Source organism: Miscanthus floridulus, chromosome 5 (assembly GCF_019320115.1).
Source record: "Miscanthus floridulus cultivar M001 chromosome 5, ASM1932011v1, whole genome shotgun sequence".
NCBI classification, from domain to species: Eukaryota; Viridiplantae; Streptophyta; class Magnoliopsida; order Poales; family Poaceae; genus Miscanthus; species Miscanthus floridulus.
This window is the reverse complement of record NC_089584.1, coordinates 16,228,573-16,252,157: the sequence shown is the minus strand read 5'-3', so window position 1 is coordinate 16,252,157 and position 23,585 is coordinate 16,228,573. Positions and strand designations below refer to the sequence as shown.

The 23,585-nt window shown below is 48.4% G+C and overlaps 2 protein-coding genes across 2 annotated transcripts; both read right to left on the bottom strand.

Annotated features, from left to right (window-relative positions):
* Positions 1-1,238: 1,238 nt before the first annotated feature.
* LOC136449588 (uncharacterized) lies at positions 1,239-5,617 on the bottom strand. The gene is made up of 11 exons (XM_066449646.1): positions 5,400-5,617; positions 4,554-4,638; positions 3,562-3,758; positions 3,169-3,251; positions 2,971-3,016; positions 2,809-2,865; positions 2,653-2,707; positions 2,474-2,574; positions 2,314-2,377; positions 2,068-2,201; positions 1,239-1,634 (listed from the first exon to the last, which is right to left on the bottom strand). The coding sequence occupies exons 1-11, from the start codon at positions 5,466-5,468 to the stop codon at positions 1,446-1,448; spliced, it is 1,080 nt and encodes a 359-aa protein (XP_066305743.1). The 5' UTR covers positions 5,469-5,617; the 3' UTR covers positions 1,239-1,445.
* Positions 5,618-8,338: 2,721 nt separating this feature from the next.
* Positions 8,339-14,533, bottom strand: LOC136449587 (glutathione hydrolase 3-like). Its single transcript, XM_066449645.1, has 6 exons — positions 13,641-14,533; positions 9,827-10,345; positions 9,492-9,727; positions 9,136-9,400; positions 8,885-9,022; positions 8,339-8,798 (listed from the first exon to the last, which is right to left on the bottom strand). The coding sequence occupies exons 1-6, from the start codon at positions 14,154-14,156 to the stop codon at positions 8,547-8,549; spliced, it is 1,926 nt and encodes a 641-aa protein (XP_066305742.1). The 5' UTR covers positions 14,157-14,533; the 3' UTR covers positions 8,339-8,546.
* Positions 14,534-23,585: the final 9,052 nt, after the last annotated feature.

Sequence of the window (23,585 nt, the reverse complement as noted above, 5' to 3'; positions counted from 1 at the left end):
CCAGCCAACAGTGTTTTCCTCTCACAACAAATCAGCACCAGCCGGGCTTATCAGCCTAGAAACCAACCAGCGAACAGACCAACGAAGATCAGAAGATAAGATCTCGAGCTGTCTTTCAGTGGTTATTACCAAACTAGCTAGTCATTGCAAGAAACTCTGGGTGAAGATTAACGCAAAAGAGAGAAATGCATGGGCTTTGGGTAAAAGTAGAACGCCAAAGCTGAGGTGACCTGTCGAACCTTCATAAAGCACTGAAACGGGGGCGTGCATTAGTGTCTGTCAGCAAGATTAGGTCAGTCTAAGCCCCCAGTAAGGAGGAGCATGTGGGCCAACAGCACAGTACTTGACTACAGTGTTTCAGTGTTTCTGAACCAAGCTCTGCCTTCATTCTTTTGCAGCCAGATCTTTGGAGTAAAATATGACCACCGTATATCAAGATTATAACCCAGAATCTGTACCAGGTGTACTGAACATGTAAACAAGGGTCGCTGTAAATGAAGTATTCGCATGAAGCATTCCATGCTGCATGAAGAAGTGAATGAAGACCCTCAGAACGCGAGAATGAGGAGTGCAAACTACTGATCCCACTATCCAGGGAATGTAACAGTACAAAGTACCAAGCAATATATTGATTGCTTCCCTTGGTACTCCCTCCGTCCACTCAAAAAAAATAATCAATTCTTGTTTTTCAAAGAGTTAAACAGTTTATACTTTGACTGAATGTATATAAAGAGTACAAACATTTATGATACAAAATAAGTGTTGTTAGATTAGTTATAGAATATATTTTCACAATAAATTTATTTAAGATATAAATGCTAATACTATTTATTTACTATAAACTTGATGAGACTTTAGTTAGATGAACCGGCACGGATACCATTGTTGCATCTTTTGTGGACGGAGGGAGTGCAAAAACTGGCAGCAAGCAACTTAATCCCAACGGAGACCATGTCCTCCAAACGGATGACAGAAGATTTATCTCTTGATCTTTACAGTCATTCAAGTTAAGCTCAACGCAGTCCAAAAAAATATAAATCAAAGGCCTGGATCAATTAGTGTGACTGGTATCCAGCAACCCAAGTAAACAAAAAGCAGCAGGAGGCAGCTCAACTTCCATCTACAGTTCTACACAAAGCAAGTAGTACTACTGGGCAATCCTTCTGGAGTCTGTCCATAGTCCGTCCAAAGATTTTGGAGATGAATGGGTGCAGGACACTGCAGATGAGTTCCTGAGAAACGAAGCCAGAAATGCACATGCTCTCCTTCATTACCATTTTACTTGTTCCTCTTCCTATATCAACAACTGAACGAACACAGCAGCTTATACAGGACATGCTGTTTGGACAAACGCATAAGCTGCTACTACTTACTACAACACTGCTTGCGCAAACGAAAGAAAATGAACAACAACACAAGGTGCTACTAGTTGGGCTGCCACGTCTTCATTCACCATGCGTTCTCCGGTGACTGGGCCGCCTCAGTTTCTCCCAACTAGACACCAGCAGGTTTAGGATGTAGTAGTAGACAGTCATGGCACAGGTCATCACGAAGTTCCAGCAAGAGGAAGGCCAGTACCACGGATACAGCAGCCGGAAGAACAGGCTGATCACATGCCTTGGGTAACGACCGATCTGTAGCCAACCAACAACCCCATGATGACCAACCAGGAGAGGCATCATATTATCCTTTTACCAAATTATAGTGGTGAATTGAATAAATGAAGTATGTGGATCAATCTAAGACAGTTTATTGACAACAACGGAGAGGCAACGACATAGAGAAAGCAAGCAATGATTGGTTGATTGCAAAAGGGCTCTGCCCATTAATCTATGACATAACTAGCCTTAATCACCAGGTCTGTTTGGTATCACAAAAACACAGTATATCATCTAGACATCTACTTCAGCATTTTTTGCTACATATGCGTCCACTGGAAAAAAATATGTATCACCAACATAGATGTATCAAATAAAACCATATTTACTTTCAAGGCAAATTGCCATAGGAACAAATAGTACTGTGAATTCATAACTGTACTAAGATTGGAGAAAATGCGGTACTCACAGGGAACAGCAAATCCAATGTATTCCAGGCTGCATGCCGCACCGCACGTGTTGGGTACGTAGGGCCACCAGGAGAAGTGAAGCTGTAGAGGCAGGCCTTTAATCTGGTGCTTGTACTCAATCTCAGTTCCAGCCCTGCATGAATTAAGTCATTGCTTAAATAAAATTGACCTTGCAGCAGATGAACGGAATCATAACATTAGTGTGTGCCTGACTCCTTTGGAAACATATCCAGGGTAGTTAGTACCTTGAAGTATGCTCATGCGGGAGAGGTAGTGCAGTAGTACTGGCTCAATTTTTAGCTTTTGAAGCTGCAGTGAAGACCAAAGAAGTTAGTTTTAGCTGACGATGATACACCTCGTCATCAGATGAACAGAATAGCACATCTGTATCACAAAGAGACCAACCAGATCAGTGAGTTCAATTACAAAGTAATCTGCTGGTCCACCAACCAAGAAGGAATTTGGAAAAGTGGGGAAATGCTCTAGGAAACTAGAAAGCAAGGGATCTGCATACCCAAAATTGCAACACTTTAGTAGTACATAATAAGCATTCGGCCTTAAGAAGATACAAAAAGGGCACCTACCTTGATCATAGAAGAATATGAATCTAGAGAGCAGAAGGAAAAGGTCTCTACCAGCCTATGGAGTAATGATGAAAATTGTTAGGAGAAAAGAGATAACATAGCCTTGGACATTGTTAGGAGAAAAGAAGTACAGTAGAACTATGAAGAGAGAATAACCTGTAATGATATTTTAGTAAGTCGGTCAGGGACTAGAGCAACATCCTCAAGGAGATACTGTTCAATAATAAAAGAAAAAAACGTAAGTGGTGCAAATACACATGGAGAGTGGAGAGTAATTTCGAAATGAGATAAATCATGAGGAATCAAGCCAGCACTTACATGATACAAAGAGAGAAAATGTCTTGTATTTGTCTGTATGTCAATCCTATCAAAAAAATATTATTTAGACAGTGGCAGTTTCAAGCAGAAAAAAAAAGAATAAAAGAGAACCACGATATGTTCTCAACTGTAGCAGAAAATAGCTGAGGTTAAAAAAGCATTAATAATAATGATGGCTTTTTATTTTTGCAATCATACCAAAATACATTTGTAGCACCTTGAACAAGAGCAGAGCTATATCGTAGCGATATTTCCTTTTCATCAAGAGGGGCTTCGAACAACTACATAACAAAATTGTAATTAGTAAAAAAAAAAAAGTTTAAATATCGATGTACCTATATTGGGAGAACCATATCTTTTCAAGGAATAATCAATGGAAAATCAAATTATATTTTATTCCATCCTGAAATTAACTTTTCTGACTGATGGTTGATGTTACATGTCAACCTAAACTGCATGTTTTCTTTTCTGATAACTTAATGATTACTTTAAAGGATATGAACTCGAAATAGAAACCATGGTATGTTAATAATGTAATTGGGCCTGTATATACATCCTCCGACCATTTGTTAACTGAGTAACACAGCATACCCATTTGTGGAAAAGAAGTGCAAATATGTTGGACGCGAAGGACTGGCTCCAGAGTTGCACTATCAACTCAAGTATACGCCTGCCACTTTCAGGCACTTTAACAAAATGATTTGCAAGAATCTCATAGAAGCATAGCCAACCATCTTCCCGTTCATCTACTGGAGCAATGCCATCATCATTCTCACTCATAATCGCATCTGTTGAAGTATAATGCAGTTCATTATTCTAGGATTCAAGAAACGGCACACAAGTGTGCCTCAGGGTCTATAAAAATCAGCAGTGAATGTAGACCGCATAATCTTAAAAGAATTTATTTATCATAAGAGGAAGTTGTGACTTAATGTAAAGAGATTATACAACAACAAAATATAGTACGTTGTCGACTCAAGGAAATCCAAAATGCAACAAATGTGTTACTATTGTAGTATTGTTGTAAGTGAGAAATTGGTTAAATTCCTTTCAATTGCTCTGCTCATCCTATGTGATAATGTGAATGTGCCAACTGAATGTATTGCCTGATGAACATGTCTATAGAAACCATGGAGCACACAATCTGAGCTCAGTCCTAGTAATTAGCATCACATAAACATAAGATAATGATACAGGTTGTCACTTTCTGAAGCAGAAATAGTGCATGTTATACCAGTTCAAAGCAGCCAATATGAGAACAGCAGACAGATGCAAAGAACTTACTATTCTGTCAAAAGATACATTTTGTCATGAAATGAATCGATAGTCTAGTGTATCTATCTCAATATAACAATTTGGAAATGGCATGTTCACAACATCTGTTCTATTATTTCCTTTTTGATTACCATATCATCATAGTTGCAAGCCCATACAACTTCTGCAGTAGCAAAAGCAACTTGCAGAGTACTTCCTAGTTCCAAGCAATATTATCAATAGCAACTTATCAAGCATTAAGCATCTAATATATATGGAAAGAAAAGACCGAGGAAATTAGCAGCCAAAAGTATGCAAAGATATGGCACCTCGAGCACGATCATCCACCTTCAATGCAATGTCAGCAAACAATTGCTGAAGTATCTGAAGACGCTGTGAGTTGGAGATCAGAGCCTGCATGGAAGATAGTCAACCAGGTGACATTATGATCTTTTTTTCATTAAGGAAGCTTTATTGAAAACAAGATTATTGCATCTAGTAAGTGATACAGTTATTTGAAATAACTTCCAACCTCTGCATATCAAGATGTACATAGCCCTCAAAGTTTCAGAAGGTGACATTATGATCTCAACCACTCAACAACGGAATATAGACAGTATATATATCTTACACAGATGTGTCATCTATCAGTGAAACGACTCTTGTTGCCTAAATCGTTTCAGATAATAATATTGGCCTTTTTTTACATTAAAACCACAATATATGCAGCGAAAAAGGGATATTTGAAAGGACAGTCAATGCTACCAAAAAAAAAAAAAGCTGCAACAAAGGTGGTTTGGGGGTAATCTGCGAGAGTAACAGGAGCAGCCGAGCAGGTGAGAATAATGTCCATTATCCTCCTGTGTGCCGTCGCCATCGCCGCCGCCCACAGCACGGTGCACCCAGACGCGACCCTGTCTGCTTGCGCGGAGCCACCTCGCCTAACCTACAGTCTACGGCCGCCACAATCACCCCGCCCGCCCTCGAATTTCTCGCGAAGCGACGTGAGCGAATGCGCGCTGGAGAGATTGAGCCTCGGATTAAGCGCGACGAACACAAATTGACGGAATATTCAGCAAGCCTACGATACGAGCACCGGCGCCGGAACAACAGGCACCGCGAAATCAGAGCAGCGAGCGCGCCGAGCCTGCGCACGCGGGGAAGCGGTGGGTTACCTTCTGCAGCTTGCGCTCGATCTCGAGGGAGAGCGCCTCGAGGCGGTCGGAGGAGCCGCGGCGCCCCATGTCCGCGCACGCCGGGGGGTGATCGGCGGGCGCCGCGGGCGGTGGCCGTTCGGCGGTGGTGGTCCTGCAAATTAAGAGAAGCGGTGGAACTAGTCCAAAATAATCGCTCCTCTCTCCTCTGTCTCCTCCGTGTTTGATGGATGGATGGATGGATATGGATACGGACGTGGAGGCCCGGATCTGCCGCCGCTGTCAGGCTCGCCGACACGTGCCGCCCGTCGGACCTGCGACGCCCGGTTGCTCTCGCCCTGCTGTCCGATTGCCGACCACGAGCCCAAGCATCCAGAGTCCAGACCCCACGCCCACAGGGCTAAAGATGGCAACGGCCCCGATACCGACGGGTATTTGATTCATTAGGTAGACGGGAATGTGATTATATCTTTATCCATGGACATTTAAATGGACAAGAATCTATCCCGACGGGTATAGCGGGTACGGGAACGTTCCCTGTTTACCCGTCCCCGTTACCCGTTGGAGAACCCGACTATTTGAGCTGTCATATATTTGAGTTGCCATGCAAGTATTAGGCCCAAAAAAGCTCAACATAGGTATTTTGGCCCAAATCTGAACAATCATATATATAGTTTATGTGTTCTAGGAACTCTAGTTCAATTTTTCCTCACCATCTCCGCCAGCAGCACAAGCACGCCTGCCTCACGAGCGCTCGTGCCCCTCACTTCCTCAGTTCGGTCTCTCTGCCACCTTTGCTCGTCCTCCTCGCAACCTTGCACCTTCTCCTCGGCATCTCCGAGACTTCAACACTTTATACCCGGGTGAAGAAGAAACGTCTCCGATTGCAAAGCTACGACCCCAAGTGTCCTTGTTTATCGGGTATGTAGTACCCGTCGGGTATCTGTTACCCGACCGATGTCCGATGGGTACGGGGATGGACAAGAATCTATACCCGAGACAGTTAACGGGGACGGGGACAGGATGAATTCTCTGTAGCGGGGAAGAGAACGTTCTGGCGATACCCGACGGGTACATCCCCGTTGCCATCCTTACACAGGGCCAAGCTCCGTCCCGTCTGTGTTTACTTGTCAGTAACTTTTTACTGTAGCAAATTTGACCATCTGTTTTTTCTTATAAAAAATCTTAGATACTTCAATGTATATAACACTAATGAAGCATGTTCAATAAAGAATCATATATGTGAAAACTTGATGTATCTAATTTTTTTTGTAGAAAAAACGTATGGTCAAAATTGTTAGGGGCTCTTGCGTTTGTACCCTTGTTTTGTATTGAAATTGTGATTTTGCCCCTATTTTTTTGACTTTGTGAATTTATCCCTACTGTGCCATTCACGAAGCACCGGTTTGCCCCTGCTACGTCATCCACCCCTAACGGTGTTAACTTTTATACCAAAGGACAAATATGCCCTTGTGATTTTATCCTCCCTCTCGCTCTGCGTCTCCCTAGCCCGACACAAGGGGCGGCGGTGGCGGCCGCACTCTCTCCTCACCTCCCAGCGGCGTTCCTCCCCCTCCCTCTCCTTCTCCAGCCCGGCGGCGCCTCACCACTCCCTTCCCAGCGGCGTTCCTCCCCCCGGCGGCGTGGTGGCTGGAGCTCGCGGTGGCTGGAGCTCGTGGTGGCGCGGTGGTGAGGGCCGCAGCCGCGTCCCTCGCGGCTCGAGGCGGGTGATGCGGCGGGAGGCGAGATCCGGCGACGCTCCTCCGCTCCCCCGGCTAGATCTAGTGGCGGTGCAGGGGATCGAGCCCCCTCTCTCCTCCCTCCGGTGATTGTGCGGCGCGTGGACGATGAATCCGGTGGCAGCTCGGCGCGGGGACATCGGATCCGGTGGCGGCGCGGGGAGCCCCCTATCTCCTCCCTCCAGCGACGGCGCGGCACGGGGACCGAGGAGCTCCTCTGTCTCCTTCTCCGGCGGCGTGGATCTGGGCGAGGAGGTCCTCCCTCTCCCTCAAGCCCACCGGCCATGCCGCGACGCCCACGTGCCTTGACCTGAGCGTCACGACCGGGGCACCGTTGCTGCCCTGCGCGCGCCGCGGTCGTGGGCGAGCGCCGCGCCCCGCAGCCAGGCGCCACCGTCCCCCGCACAACGCGCCCCGCGGCTGGGACCGGCCGACACCCCGCCATGCTTGCTAAGCTGACACCGTGTGGTTTGCCTGTGGCTAGACGAGCAGGAGGTTGAAGATAAGATGAGGGGCAACATGGTCTTTTTGCCTCTGTTTGCAGAGATTTTGATTTTTTTTAATTCATTTATTCCATGTCCATCTAACAGACATCCAAACCAGGGGCAAACGGATGGTTCGTTTTAAAATAACAGGGGTAAAATCACAAAGTTGAAAAAACAAGGGTAAAATCACAATTGGACTGCTGGAGAGGGGCAAGAACACCATTTTACCAAATTGTTATAGTAAAAATTCGGTGACGAGTAAACGGAAACGGAGGTAGTATTTATTTTTTTCAAATTTGCGTTTGTAAGAATTCAAGTCTGTAACTGAAAATGCAATGCGTAGAATTTAGCAATTCTTTCACAAATTGAACCACGCATACAGAAGCGCATGCATACAAAAAATCTCGTAACAAGCAGATGAAATTTCGATTTACTTTTGGCGCATTCGTGAGAAAGACTAGCCGCTCGCCGGCGATCCGCCGCGGCGCCTCTGCACTTTGGACTGCCCATGAATCCGTAAGGCCCAGACCCAGACGTGTGTTTCCCGGCCTGTGCTGCTGATGGGACAGGCTGATTCGTGTGCCGGACTTCATTGATTGGCCCATTTAAAATTATCCTATAATCACATTCAAAATCAGAACAAGAGCAGAAGAAAACAGTTTTTTCTTTGGGATTGGGAGGCGGGTGCAGGGGGATCAAGATGGATGAAAGTTTAAATTAAGTCGATCGAGCTTGAGAAAAATCATCAAAAGTTTTATTCACACAAAAGCAGTTTGATGGATTCCCATCTGTGCTATATAAATGAACCAAAGAGACAAAAAATATGTCATCTTTCTCTATTCTCCGTGAGTCCGTGTGAATGGACAATAACAATGCATGATGTCTATGACACGATCTATACACATGCATGGAAGGTGCAGCTAGCCTACGCGCACCAGCCCCCATCACAACCCCGCAGGGCTGCCGCCCTTCCTGGGGTCGCTCACGGCGGTGAGCCTCCCGCGGAAGACGCCGTGGCCCGGCGCGGCCGGCGGCTCCGCCAGCTCGTGCACGATGAACTGGCATACGGCGCCCGATTCCGTGCTCCTCAGCCAGTGCCCCCTCTCCTCCAGGAACGCCCTCGCCGCGCCGCTCAGCGCGATCACCTCGCCGTCGGGCACCGTCAGGTTCTCGTACGTCACCACGTTCGGGATCAGCTGCAGGAAAAAGGAACAGCACATTGTTCACTCGTCGAGCGAAGCAGGGCCTTGCCATGGCCGTCCTGACTGTGTTTGATTGATACCTTGTGGTACACCCTGGGCTGCTGCACGGCGGCCAGAGGGTCCATGCCGACGACGAAGTGGTTCAGGAACACCTGGGTCACCGTGGCGATGATGTTCGTGCCCCCGCTGCCTCCGAGGACGCCGGCGAGCTGGCCGTTCTGCGGACAGGTCCACGGCTTTCATTTCAGTATATGAAGCGAGACGTGCTCGTGCCGTCAGAACGACGACGGACTCATGCGATGCAAGCCAGACGGCGGCACGCGAATTGTACCTTGAGTATGATCAGCGGCGTCATGGAGGACAGCGGCCGTTTCCCGGGCGCTATGAAGTTGGCCGGCGCGGGCGGGAGGTGGTCCGGCGTCCACTTCGCGGGGACGGAGAAGTCGTCCATCTCGTTGTTCAGCACGATGCCCGTCGACGGCGACAGCACCTTGGCGCCGAAGTAGTCGTTCACGGTCGTCGTCATCGCCACCGCGTTCCGGTCGCCGTCCACCACGCACAGGTGGCTGGTGCCGTGGTCATCCAGCTGCCTCCATCTGATGCCAGTGCCGCAAACCACTACAGAGTTCATTAATCTCTCTAATGACCGTTGCAATTGACGGAAGCAATGTAATTAGGTAGGCATACTTGGGGAAGTAGTAGCCGGGAGGGAACGTCGTGTTGTCCACGATCCTTTGCCGGACTTTGTCGGCGAATGGCCTCGACAGCATCGCGGCGACGTCGCCGGTCACGTTCACGAAGTCGGGGTCGCCGAGGTCCATCCGGATGGCTAGCATGTGCTTGATGGATTCGATGATCCGGTGGATGCCAAGGAACCCCTTCAAGAACTCGAGCGATTTGTACCCTCGCAAGATGTTCAGAATCTGCATCGATCATACGAATGAACCAAGAAAAAAAAATAAATGCACGTCGCTTCTCGCATTTGAATCGATCGAATCGTTGCAGCAGGAGCAAGCACTGACCAGCGCCATCCCGACGGTGCCGCTGGACGGCGGCGGCATGCCGAGGAAGGTGTACCCCATGGCGTCGGCGCGCATGGCTTCGCTCACCTCCCCCTCGTACCCTCTGAGGTCGTCCACCGTCAGGATCCCGCCGGCCGCCCTGACGTCGCGGACCAAGTCCTCCCCGACGGCGCCGTGGTAGAGCGCCGCGGCGCCCTCCTCCGCCACGCGCTCCAGCGTGGCCGCGAGCGCCGGGTTGCGGCACGTCTCCCCGGCCGCCAGCACCTTCCCTGCCGGCGCGAACACGGCGCGCAGGCCGGGGTCCGCGAGCACGGCGTCCTCGCTCTCCCTGAGCGCGCGGGCCACGTACGCGACCACCTCGTAGCCCTCCCGGGCCAGGCGGATCGCCGGCGCCACGAGGTCCCGCCACGGCAGCCGCCCGTACCGCGTCCACGTGGCGTGGAGGCCAGCGAGCTCGCCCGGGACGCCCATGGCGAGCGCGCCCCTGTACTTTGTCGTCGGGTCCGCGGCGTACATGTCCTGGTGTTTGCACAAAACCAAAGCTGCAGTAACAGGTGTCTGGATCCGGTGACTGAAATCTAGGAAGTGTCATATAAGGGTGTTCCATGGAGTATTCAGAGACTAATAAAAAAACAAATTATAGAATCCGTCAGTAATCCGCGAGACGAATTTATTAAGTCGAACTAACCCGCCATTAGCATATGTTTACTGTAGCAACATATTGTCAAATCATAAACTAATTAGGCTTAAAAGATTCGTCTCGCAAAATAGTCTTAATATGTGAATTTAGTTTCGTAAATAATCTATATTTAAAATTCCATGCATGTGTTAAACATTCAATGGGACAACGACTAAAGTTTATGAGCCAAATGCCCTTAAGAAGATGTTGTTTTACTTTGTTCAAATTTCTCTTTTTGGCGGGAAAACATTATGTGCACATTTCGAGACTGCAGGAACTTACTAAAGGCGGTAATTGTTGTTTTGTTTTGGACGTTAAGTTATTTTTAACCTGTAATTAAAGAAGTAAAATTCATCTGAAGCCAAATTTAAAACAGACCACTAATAAAAAAAATGCTACGCTTTCTCCGATCCCTCGTGCCACTGCTACCTGCCATTTTGATGGGATTTTGTTTGAGGCTGTGCTGTTCAGATCTTGGGCGTGCCTGAACCATGTGGCTACAGAAAAAATAACAAAAGACAAATTGCAATCGATGCGATCTTGGGGCGACTCTGCTTTCGTTTTAAAAATTTGAGGGAGTACGATCTGAACTGTAAAGCCGAGTAGGTCACTGAAGATCCTAGGAGGGCATGTTTACAGCACAAGAATTTTACTGGAATTTCGTAAGAATCAGTTCAATTTCATAGGAAAATAAATCTGAGTTGTATTCTTATCTAATTATTTCTTGCAAATGTATGTGACATGGTGGGTGACCGTCCCACTGGGTAGGTTGGGTCCCTGCATATTTTATAGTGCAAAATAGCAAAAAAAAAAAAGTATTTTGGTCTGGGTTCGGTGCGAAGAAAAAATTTTCTAGGTAGCGGGATCTCTGCTCAGGCCCTATCTAGTAAGGTTCATGGGCAGGCTAAAACCCATCGGGCTCAAGTCAGGCCCGTAGGCCGGGTCAGGCCAGGCTCATTTTGCTCAGGTATATTTGCAAGCACCCGACATTAGTAGCTGTCCCCAAGAGATTCACAACTTTTGTGAACGAAGTCAGATAAATACAAACTTTATATAAAACTTATAGAACTCAATGCAATCTGTAACTTTATAACTGATAAGATTTTTATTTGAAATTATTTACCAAAAATTCTTTTAACTTTCTTACATTTAAAATTTTACAGTTTAAATTTTTTGAACGACCTCGAATGTTGACATAGTCTATACAAAAGTTGCAGTTATCAATGTGATTTACCATCTACAAAGTTACAGATCACATGGATAACTACAACTTTTATATAGACCAAGTCGACGTTCGAGATTGTTTGCAAATTTTAAAATTTGAATTTCCAAAATTTTAAAACGGAGCCACAGTAAGAACATGCTCTTTTAGTTCGTTCAAGATTTTCTCTTTGGGCGGGGAAACATTCTGTGCACGTTTCCAGACTGCTGGAGATTACTGAAGGCGGTAATTATTGTTTTACTTTGAACGTTTAGTTATTTTTAATCTGTGATTAAAGAGCCGAAATTCGTCTAGAACAAATTAAAAACGCATTGCTTTTTCTACAGTGCGACAGCCAAAAAAAACACATTCCAAAATGTACAGGAAAAAAGTAGCACATGTAATTGATGGTTGGTGGTAGCAGCTAATCTGAGGCCGTCCGACAATACGATGGCAGGCAGAGAAACAACTGACCTACAGTGGTATTACCTACCAGCCAGGCGTGCTCGGCTGATATGGTATTGGATTGTTTTTAGCTTATTCTCTGACAGAATATCATTGAATCGTTCAAAATCAATCGAACTACGGTGGTATTATCTACCAGCCGAACACAAGATGGGTTACCATACCAGCCGCTCTCTGATCTCTCAAGTTCTGGATCAGATTGTAGATAGCAAATAAAAAACTAGCACGTGTAATGTTGAAGCATTCCACTAATAATAAAGAAAAGCACCACGCGTTCTCCGAGCCCTCGTGTACTCGTGGCTACCATTTTGATGGGATTGTTTTTGCCTGTTCGGTTGATTGGTTCGTATCGTTGTTGGTTCGTTTACGTGAGAAAAAGTACTACTGATTGATTTATATAAATAGTATCCATGTAAGAGGATTGGCCAACCAGCCCAGCCCGCCCCAGCCGATCACGCTCTTTGAGGCTGTGCTGCTCAGATCTTTGCCGTGCCTGGACCGCGTGGCTAATAACAAAAGGTAGATTGAAATCGATGCCAGATCTGTTTCGTTTTTTAAAATCTGAGCAAGTACAGTAAGAACTGTAAAGCCGAGTAGGCCACCGAGCGTTCAGTGTCGCATGAAAAGTTTGATATATGTATTGAGCATTAAATATAAACTAAAAAAATATTTAATTGTATAGATTACGATTATTTTTTTAGATGAATTTTTTAAATTTAATTAATCTATAATTTGATAACGTGGTGCTACAGTAAAGCTATGGTAAACATGTGCTAATACCGATGTGATACTTCTAAACTTTAGCATGTAAATTTAAACACCACCTAAAGATCCTTTGAGTTGTTGGAGCCGTTTAGTTGAGGATAGGTGTACGAAACATCCCTATTCAAAAACTTTCTTGCAGTTTGCATGTGACATCGTGGTCAAACGCACGTGATGATTTTTGGCATGTTCGACTGGCTGAATCTTGGCTGAAAAACACTGTTCCAGTTAAATCGTTGTGAGAAAAAAATACTGTTCCGATGAAAAAAACAAGCCAATTATAGGTAAGCCAAACAGGGCCTTTGTCAACTTTATAAGATGAAAAACTAGCAAATGTTAAGGTTGCGTGTCTTTGCAATGGCAATTGCAGCGGAATCTGTCCTCTCATCAAAAACGAAATCTTTCCCCAAAAAAAAATTCAAAAACGAAATGCAGCGGAATTTGTGGCCTGGGGCTGGTAATATCGGCTTCAGTGTGTGTACCGTAAGCGTACCTGGCCCACCAGACAGCGACAGGCGGACAACCCTACACACTTGGGGCCCAGGCGCCCAACTGGTGCTGGCCAGGTATCATGCGGCCCCACATGTCATGGACCTGTACGGGACGAAGGGCACAGTGTCCTCTCCTCCTGCTCTTGGTTCCAACTAGGAGTGAATGACGAGCAGAACAGAGAGGCAATGCGCGGAGCGCACGCACGTAGTACGTACCGTCGTGGCGGCGGCCGGCGCGGTCTCCCGGGCGTCGAAGGCGACGGCGTCGCCGGAGGCGGCGTCCCTGACGACGACGAAGGCGCCCCCGCCGAGGCCGCTGGACATGGGGTGCACGACCCCGAGGCAGAGCGCGGCGGCCACGGCGGCGTCCACCGCGTGGCCGCCCGCGCGCAGCGCCGCGGCGCCCACCTCCGAGCACCGCGCGTCGTCCGCGGCCGCCGCGCCCACGCCGGACTCCACCTCGTGCGGCGAGCTCCGGCTCCGCCGCGTGGCGCCCGCGGGGCCACGGGGGACGCCGGGACCGGGACGACGGGCGGCCCTGTCGCTACCGGAGCTCAGGAACAGCACGACGCCCGCCAGGGCGAGGAGCGCCGCGGCGATGGCCAGCGCCGTCCACGGGCGAATGCTCCGGCGGCCTCGCGGAGGGTCGCCGTCCCGGTCCCACCAGACTGTTCCTCCGTCGTCTCGGACTCCGAGGAGCCGGCCCCGGAGATCCTCTCCGTTCGCGGCCATGGCTGCTCGCGCGCCCCGCCGCCCGCCGCCCCGGAGATTCTCGCCCGGATCCTTGGACAGGACAGGACGCGAGAGGAGAGGAGAGGAGAGGAGGGGGATTCTTGGATGGCGAGAGCTCGATCGGTCCCTTGTGATTGGCGGAGGAAGCTGCAATTATATGGACAGTGCCATCTGGCCAATGGGACGTCTAACTGTTGGCGCCGATTTTTTTTGCCCCCTCTCTTGCCCTCTTGGCTCTAGCTCTCAAATGCCTAAAGCTGGCGCTTTGTTTATAGCCAAGTAGTAAGCAAATGTTGCTGACGAAGAGGGTTAGTTAATGGAAGAAGCAACTTTTGCTTGTGCTCTTACCAGTTCTAGACTTCTAGTATATTGTTGAAGAACAGGTGCAGGCGTGCAGCTGCTGCGTTGTTTATTTCGCTAACCCACAAGTTGCTGGATACTTAAATACATACATGTCTCTTTACATCGTTCCACAGGATGGATTCTGATTTATTTTTTCGCGATTCAGGATCGATTGTGATGTGATGACCCACTGATGCGGTATGAATGATCTTCACCCTGATCGCTTGGCTTATAAGTCGTACTTTTTCAGTCAATGAACAATATTTTTCTCTCACAATAAATCAGTCAACAATACTTACAGCCATGGCTTATCAGCCAAACGAACATGGTACTTACCCGTTTTTCTCTCCAAGCGGTTTGGATGCCCTGCCAGGTACCACACCCCAGAAGGAGTCTGAGGGTGTGAGATCTGTTATACCAAGGCCCAACTACTTTAGGGCTCCGGCGAAGAGGAGATTCAGAGCGCTCCCACCGTCGACGAGCACTTTTCTGAAAATCACTTTCTGGACGGTCGCGTCGAGGACGAGGGGAAAACGCCCAGTGTAGGGGATATCCGTCCACTGGTCGACTCTACTGAAGGTGATGGGAACCTCGGACCTTGGGCGATAGCTGGGGTTGGCGGCGGCGTCTTCCGTAGTGACGGCGAGCACCCGCGCGGGCGGCGAGCTTCCGTTCTCTTCTGCTCTCGGTGGAGGCGAGGCCCCGAAGATGGTGGCGACCACCTTATCGTGATCCTGGAAGGCATTGTTATTGCTCCCAGGTGGTCGGCGGCCTCCGGCTCTGTCGTTGGTGTCGGCGTCCAGCTTCTTGTCCTGGACTCCTTAGCCAAGCCGAGGCAGTCCTTCATCTTATGCTTGGCGTTCTTGTGGAGAGGGCACGGGCCGTCGAGGATCTTCTTGTACTGCTCGTCGTAGTTGCGCTTGGCACGAGGTTCATTAACGGCGGCGACGATGTGGTCTGGCCGGCGGTGGCGATTTTGACCAGACTTTGGTCCTTTTGGTCGATCATGGCTGCTGTCACGATGGTAACTACGGTCGTCGTAGCGGCGGTCGTTGTGACGTCGGTCGTCAGGGCGGTCGTCGTAGTGGTGTGTTGGGCGATGAGTGCCCGCATCCTCGTTGAAGCGCACATTGGCTTCCTCGGCGTCGGCGTACTGGTTAGCGGTCGTGATCATCTCGCCAATCCCTGTCGGCGGCTTGCGATTGAACTTGGAGCGAAGCTCGCGGTGATGGAGTCCTCGGATGAAGGCGGTGATGACCTCAGCTTCCGTGATGTTGGGAATAGAATTTCTCATCTCAAAAAAGCGTCTGATATAGCTACGGAGGAGCTCGGATGGCTTCTGGTTGATGCGGTTGAGATCATGCTTGGTGCCCGGCCGAGTACACGTAGCCATATAATTGTCGGTGAATACTTTTTCAGCTCTTCCCAGGATTCGATGGAGTCCGGAGCAAGGCTTGTGAACTAGTTCATGGTGGTTGGCGTGAGCTGACGGGAAGATAGTTCGCCATGACACTGGTGTCTCCTCCGGCGGCGCGGACGGTAATGACATAAGCCTGTAGCCACTGTGTTGGGTTCATCCTTCCTTCGTAGGGCTCGACCTCAGTGATTTTAAAACCACGGGGCCACTTGAAGTGTTTGGAGCGCCTTCGTGAATGCTGGGGGCCCTTCGAGGTTGTCGGCGCCATCGTCTGCAGTGTTGCCGGCGTTGAGTGGCTCGAGAGCTAAGCTCGGGTTACCGTACTCTTGCTCGTACTCTTGACGGCGACGTACTTCTTCATGGCAACCGAAGCGGCGTTTGTCGATACGTCGTCGTGCATCTCGAAGATTGTTGAGGTGCACTTGGACGTCCTGGTCGACCTCCTGGTCGTGTTGGCGGTGATGTTCGATGCGGTTGCCCCTAGCTCCGCCCTAGAGGGGTTGCCTGTCATCGTGGTGCTGGTCGGTGAAGCGACTTGGGCAGCGATCAGATCTTTGCGCGACTGATCGGCGAATCGAGGTTGTGGAGCATGAAGGTCTCTGATCCAGGCGGATCTCATTGACCTGACAGTGCTGAAAGGTCCTAATATGGCTAGAGGGGGGTGAATAGCCTATTTAAAAATCTACAAATCAGCTAGAGCAATTTGATTAGTATGACAAATAGCGTAATGCAAACTTGCTCTAGCTCTATAAGGGTTGCAAGCCACCTATCCAATAATTTTAGTTGCAATGATTACTTAGGCACACAAACTTGCTATGTAAATACTCACTAAGAGCTCTCAATCTTGCTACTCTAAAGAGCTCAACTAGATGAATGAAAATAATAAAGCAAGCTCTCAATTCTAATTACACTAAAAAGCTTGTATCAACTAGTTTGCAAGAATGTAAATAAGTGAGTAGGGTGATTATATCGACGTGTAGGGGATGAACCAATCACAAGATGAATATATAGCCAATCACCGGGAGAATGCCAAAGACAAGAGACAATCGATTTTCTCCCGAGGTTCACGTGCTTGCCAACACGCTACGTCCCCGTTGTATCGACCAACACTTGGTGGTTCTGCGGCTAAAAGGTGTTTTACAAACCTTGTCCACACAATAGGACACCGCAAGAACCGACCCACAAGTGAGGTAACTCAATGACACGAGCAATTTACTAGAGTTAACTTTTGGCGCTCCGCCGAGGAAAGTACAACTCCCCTCACAATCACCGGAGATGGCCATGAACAATCACCAGCTCATACCGATCCTCCACCACTACACCGAGCCGTCTAGATGGTGGCAACCACCAAGAGTAACAAATAAAATACACAGCGCAACACGAATACCAAGTGCCTCTAGATGCAATCACTCAAGCAATGCACTTGGATTCTCTCCCAATGTCACAAAGATGATAAATCAATGATAGAGATGAGTGGGAGGACATTGGCTAAGCTCACAAGGTTGCTATGTTAATAAAAATGTGCAAGAGAGTGAGCTTGAGCCAGCCATAGGGCTTAAATAGAAGCCCCCATGAAATAGAGCCGTTGTACCCCTTTACTAGGCACACTGCGGGCTGACCGGACGCTCCAGTCAGACTGACCGGACTCTAGACCCAGCGTCCAGTCAACCGATGTAAGCCACGTGTCATCCTGCGTTCAACAGGAGTCGTCTGAACTCAACGGTCATGACATGACCGGACGCGTCAGTTACAAAGTGATCGGACGCTGAATCTCAGCGTCCGGTCGTTTCCAGTAAGGTTCCAAACGTGAGATTTCACGACTGGACGCGTCCGGTCATGCTCGACCGGACTCACCCAGCGTCCGGTCACTCAACTTCTCTTCTGTATGCCCTACGTCAGCGTACGTCAGCACTGACCGGACGCACCCTGCCAGCGTCCAGTCGCTTTTAGCGCCAGCGTCCAGTCGAAGACCAAAACACGCGCCCTCTGCTGCCACTGACCGGACGCTCCGGTCCAACCAAGGCCAGCGTCCGGTCACTCACAGTGACCTCCAATTTTTCTGTCTAGAGCGCCGGTGGCACCGTCGGACTGTTGAAAGGTCCTAATGGCTAGAGGGGGGTGAATAGCCTAATAAAAATTTCTACAATACCACTTAACCAAATGGTTAGACAATTATGAGGCGAAGCGAGTGTTGCGCTAGCCTACTCAAAATGCAAGCCACCTACCACAATTCTAGTTTAGATAGTGTCAATTCACACAAGAGTAATGACATTACCCTATGTTAGTGTGCTCTCAAAGGCTAACTAAAGAGCCACACCAACCAAGCATGCAAGCTCTCACAACTAGCTACACTAAAGAGCTTGTCAACTAGTTTGCGGTAAAGTAAAGAGAGTGATCAAGAGGGTTATACCGCCGTGTAGATGAATGAACCAATCAATCACGAAGATGAATAACAATGATGACCAATCACCTCGGAATCAATGATGAAGACAATGATTTTTTACCGAGGTTCACTTGCTTGCCGGCAAGCTAGTCCTCGTTGTGGCGATTCACTCACTTGGAGGTTCACGCGCTAATCGGCTTCACACGCCAAACCCTCAATAGGGTGCCGCACAACCAACACAAGATGAGGATCACACAAGCCACGAGCAATCCACTAGAGTACCTTTTGGCGCTCCGCCGGGGAAAGGTCAAGAACCCCTCATAATCACCACGATCGGAGCCGGAGACAATCACCACCTCCGCTCGACGATCCTCGCTGCTCCAAGCCGTCTAGGTGGCGGCAACCACCAAGAGTAACAAGCGAAATCTACAGCGAAACACGATCACTAAGTGCCTCTAGATGCAATCACTCAAGCAATGCACTTGGATCACTCCCAATCTCACTATGATGATGAATCAATGATGTAGATGAGTGGGAGTCCTTTGGCTAGGCTCACAAGGTTGCTATGTCAATGAAAAATGTGCAAGAGACTGCCCTTGAGCCGGCCATGGGGCTATAAATAGAGCCCCCATCAAATAGAGCCGTTATACCCCTTCACTGGGCAAAACGCGCTCTGACCGGACGCTCCGGTCAAACTGACCGGACGCTGGCCCTCAGCGTCCGGTCGTCCGATGGACGCCACGTGTCATCCCCTTCAAACGCTGTTCGTCAGATTCCAACGGCTACGAAGCTGACCGGACGCTCCGATCAAAACTGACCGGACGCTGAAGGCCCAGCGTCCGGTCGTTTCCAGTAAGCTCCCGAGCATGACCGGACGCGTCCGGTCGAATGCGATCGGACGCAGCCAGCGTCCGGTCACATTCCAGCTACTGTGTCACCGTACGTCAGCGCGACCGGACGCAGCCTGCCAGCGTCCGGTGCATTCAGATCCAGCGTCCGGTCAGTAGACCGACGTCAGCATCATTTCAACCAACTCTATTTCAACTCTAACTTCTTCACCCTTGCTCAACTGTGCCAACCACCAAAAATTTTGCATCCGGCGCAATAGAAAATAGGCATTTCATTTTTCCAAAAGCGTCGAATCCCGCCTCGCAAGCTCGGCGGGAGGGAGAGAGGGACCCAAACCCATCTCAACCCTGCAAACACCTTGTGCACATGTGTTAGCATATTTTCACAAATGTTATCAAGGGTGTTAGCACTCCACTAGATCCTAAATGCATATGCAATAAGTTAGAGCATCTAGTGGCACTTTGATAACCGCATTCCGATATGAGTTTCACCCCTCTTAATAGTACGGCTATCAAACCTAAATGTGATCACACTCTCTAAGTGTCTTGATCACCAAAACAAAATAGCTCCTATGGTTTATACCTTTGCCTTGAGCTTTTTTGTTTTTCTCTTTCTTCATTTCAAGTTTAAGCCCTTGATCATCGCCATGCCATCACCATTGTCATGCTATGATCTTCATTAGCTTCTTCTACTTGAAGTGTGCTACCTATGTCATGATCACTTGATAAACTAGGTTAGCACTTAGGGTTTCATCAATTCACCAAAACCAAACTAGAGCTTTCAACTGTCCGCACTCTACGGGCGGACACTCCGTCGGTGGAGTTTCTTACTCTTGCACCTAAACTTCACTACCCTTGATCAAATGTGCCAACCACCAAGTGTATCACCTTGTGCACATGTGTTAGCGTATTTTCACAAACATTTCCAAGGATGTTAGCACTCCACTAGATCCTAAATACATATGCAATGAATTAGAGCATCTAGTAGCACTTTGATAACCGCATTTCGATACGAGTTTCACTCCTCTTAATAGTATGGCTATCTATTCTAAATGTGATCACACTCACTAAGTGTCTTGATCACTAAAATAAAATGGCTCCTATATTTTATACCTTTGCCTTGAGCCTTTTGTTTTTCTCTTTCTTCTTTTCTAAGATTAAGCATTTGACCATAACCATGCCATCACCATTGTCATGATCTTTGCCATTGCTTCATCACTTAGAGTAGTGCTACCTATCTCATAATTATTCTTGATAAATTAGGTTAGCACTTAGAGTTTTATCAATTAACCAAAACCAAACTAGAGCTTTAAAGTGTGCCGCTTTAAGCATGGCGGCGACCTTGGCGACCTCTGGTGTCTACGGGAGCCGGGCGAGCTCATTGGCGGCCACTGCCAGATTGGCGCTTGGAGTCTTGTAGACATCGTGGCCATCAACACGGACAACTCATCGTCGAGGTTGCGCTGGAGTGGCCTTCCTTGTGAGTCAAGCTGCTGCTCGACCCTCGCAAGGGCAGCCTCGTTTGCTCGGCGCTACGCATGGTTGACGTTTTGGTTCTCGCGAGCGGCGCGTTCCTCCTCGGTTTCACCGTTCCAAGGGGGGTTGTCGACTCTGACGTTGAAGATTGCGTCGCCATGGAAAGGAGGGAGAGGAAGTAGCTCAGTGGTGGTTTCGACGACGGTCTCCGTAGAGCCTTGGGACTTAGAGTCCGGATTTTCCTCCAGGATGGTTTGGAGGGATGTTTCGGGGCATCGACCGATATGCAGCATGTTGACGGCTGGCGAAGGCTGGTCGACGATCTGGTCGGCGGGAGGATGGACATCTCCAACCTGGTCGGTGAATCTACCTCTTAGGGCATCTTGGTAAGCGGCGGCGGCGTTGGTGAACCTAAAGGGTAGGGCCGTAACCCTTGGAGTTTCCCGAGCAGCCTCCGATAGATCTGGATCGGAGGGTGGTCGGCGCTGAACCAGAGTGTCCAGAGCCAATTCGGCGATGGAGAGGCAATCGGTGAGCTTCTGACCAACCTGATCGATGGATGCTATCAGATCGTCATTGTTGATTTGCCTCCTCTGGTAGCGAGGAAGAAGACGGCGAGTTGTCGATGAAGGCGACCTCGGAGGCGGTTTCGAGATCAGATCTACAGTCGCAGGTGTTGGGGTGATCGGTACAGAATCGATCTGTGTCGACTCGATGAGCTCTCCGACTCCGTCAGCGTTGATGATCCATGAGATCAATCCGACCGTAAAGATCTGGTCGGGCTGTGGGAGGGACGAAGAGCCTGTAGAAAAAGCCATCTGTTCGACAAGGAAACAGCACGCACACCCCTACCTGGCGCACCAACTATCGACAGAATATCGTCGGCAGTTCTCCGAGGGGTATCTCACGAAGGTAGATTGATCGGCAGAGAGGCGTGTAATCAAGAACAAGAAGACAACAGAGACACACGAGTTAGACAGGTTCAGGCCGTCAGTATGACGTAATACCCTACTCCTGTGGTCTGTTGGTTTGTATTAACTATCGTATGATATTACATGAGTTTGGAAGGGGTCCCTGCCCGCCTTATATAGTCCGGAGGGCACGGTTACAGATCGGTTAGATCTGAGAGATAACCGGAAAGTAATAACAGATTACAGGAATCTTGGGATCATACGTATGCTAACAGATCTCGTAGTATCTTCAGGATATCTTCACGGTGTCTTACGGGAGGCGCCAAGCAGAGTCGTGCCCCGCAAGACTTCGTCTTGTGGGCTGAGCTGCACCTGGAGGCGCAGTCCATGTAATCTGCCGTGGGTATCCGAGGTCATACTCCCAACCCAAATAGTAGAAAAGCGTATGGTCGTGCGCAAGTTCATTTCCTTGGCAAAGACTTGAGAGTTCATTGGCCTGCAATTCGTGCGAGAGCTGTGTATTCAGAGTGTTCAATTAGAAACTGATTGCCAAGTACTTGTCAACCTGTGGGTCAATCGATCATACCAGAAGTCGGAGATTTAACCTCTTATCGGACAGATGTAAGATCTTAGCCGGAGCTTCCATGGTTTTAAGGGGTGTTTGGTTTCTCCTCCTAAACTTTAGTTGCTGTTCCATCGATTGTATGGAGTATTAAATATAGACTAAATACAAAACTAATTGCACAGCTTGCACATCCTCACGTGACACCTCTTAAAATTTAGTCACCAGATCCAAACACTCCCTTAATCTATGTTTCTTTAGTAGAACTTGTAATAATTTAGCTCATGCATGTGCTCGGTTGGTGTCCCGTAACTCTCAGGTGGTGGAGTGGCCTATAACCCCATCTGGTCTTACGGACATTATAAACAGTTATTGTAACCCTGATCATGATTAATGAAGCTCCGATTTCCCTCAAATAAAAAAAGACTTGAGAGAAAGAAACAGAGCAGAGTTGCCTAGAACCGGCTGAACAGCAAACATTATTATTGCAAAATTAAAGAGGGCAAAACAACATAAATAAGTTGCTCTATATTCAACGAAAGGGAATATAGGTAGTGTTTAGTTAGCGATTTTTTTTGGGAAATGGTACTGTAGCACTTTCGTTATTATTTGGCAATTAGTGTCCAATCATAGTCTAATTAGGCTTAAAAGATTCGTCTCGTGAATTTCGTCTAAACTGTGTAATTAGTTTTATTTTTTATTTATATTTAATGCTTCATACATGCGTCCAAAGATTCGATGTGACGGAGAATCTTGAAAATTTTTGAAAACTAAACAGGGCCATAGTTGTTGTATGTTAAAAACGACTTAAACAAGTGCCCAACCTGACGAAGAGTAGTTCGTTCAGGCGCGGCGGCTGAACTCAATGGCACGACGTCATCGTCGGTCATTGCCGCGCGTTATGACGGAAAGGAGGAGACGAGTTTTGCCGCGGTCAGAGAAGGTCAGCTGAGCAGGGGCTCAGGCTGCCCGCCCGCGGTTCGAGCGTCGGCTCCCGCACGACGCCTCACCTTTTTTCTTAGGAGTATCCAGGAGACTCCCCCGTCTGTTAAAAAAAAAAGGTTTTGCCGCGGTCAGTGTCGGGGACGAGACACCACGGCACCGTCGTTAATCTTTCTTGCACGCCTCGCCGTCTCCCTCTCGAGGTCTCAGTCTCTGTCTCAGCTCAGCATTGAGGTTGAGGAGCCATGCATCGTGCATGATAGCTTCAGTTGCCTCGTCTCTCGCCGTCGCCGGCGATCGTCAGCTGCCTGCTCATTGTCCTTACGGAAGTATAGAAAAAGGGTAATGGTGAGTTGAACGGAGCCTCCCCAATCCTGTCCTGTCACAGGAGTAACTTATCACCAGCAACAAACACAACACAAATTTACAAAAACACATGTCTGGAAAGATAGCAAGCCTCGCAGAAATTAAAATGACTCATGATCACCTCTGTGGGTGAAAAATGGGAACATCCCATGATCCCACATATTCGGTTCCGTTTCCGATTT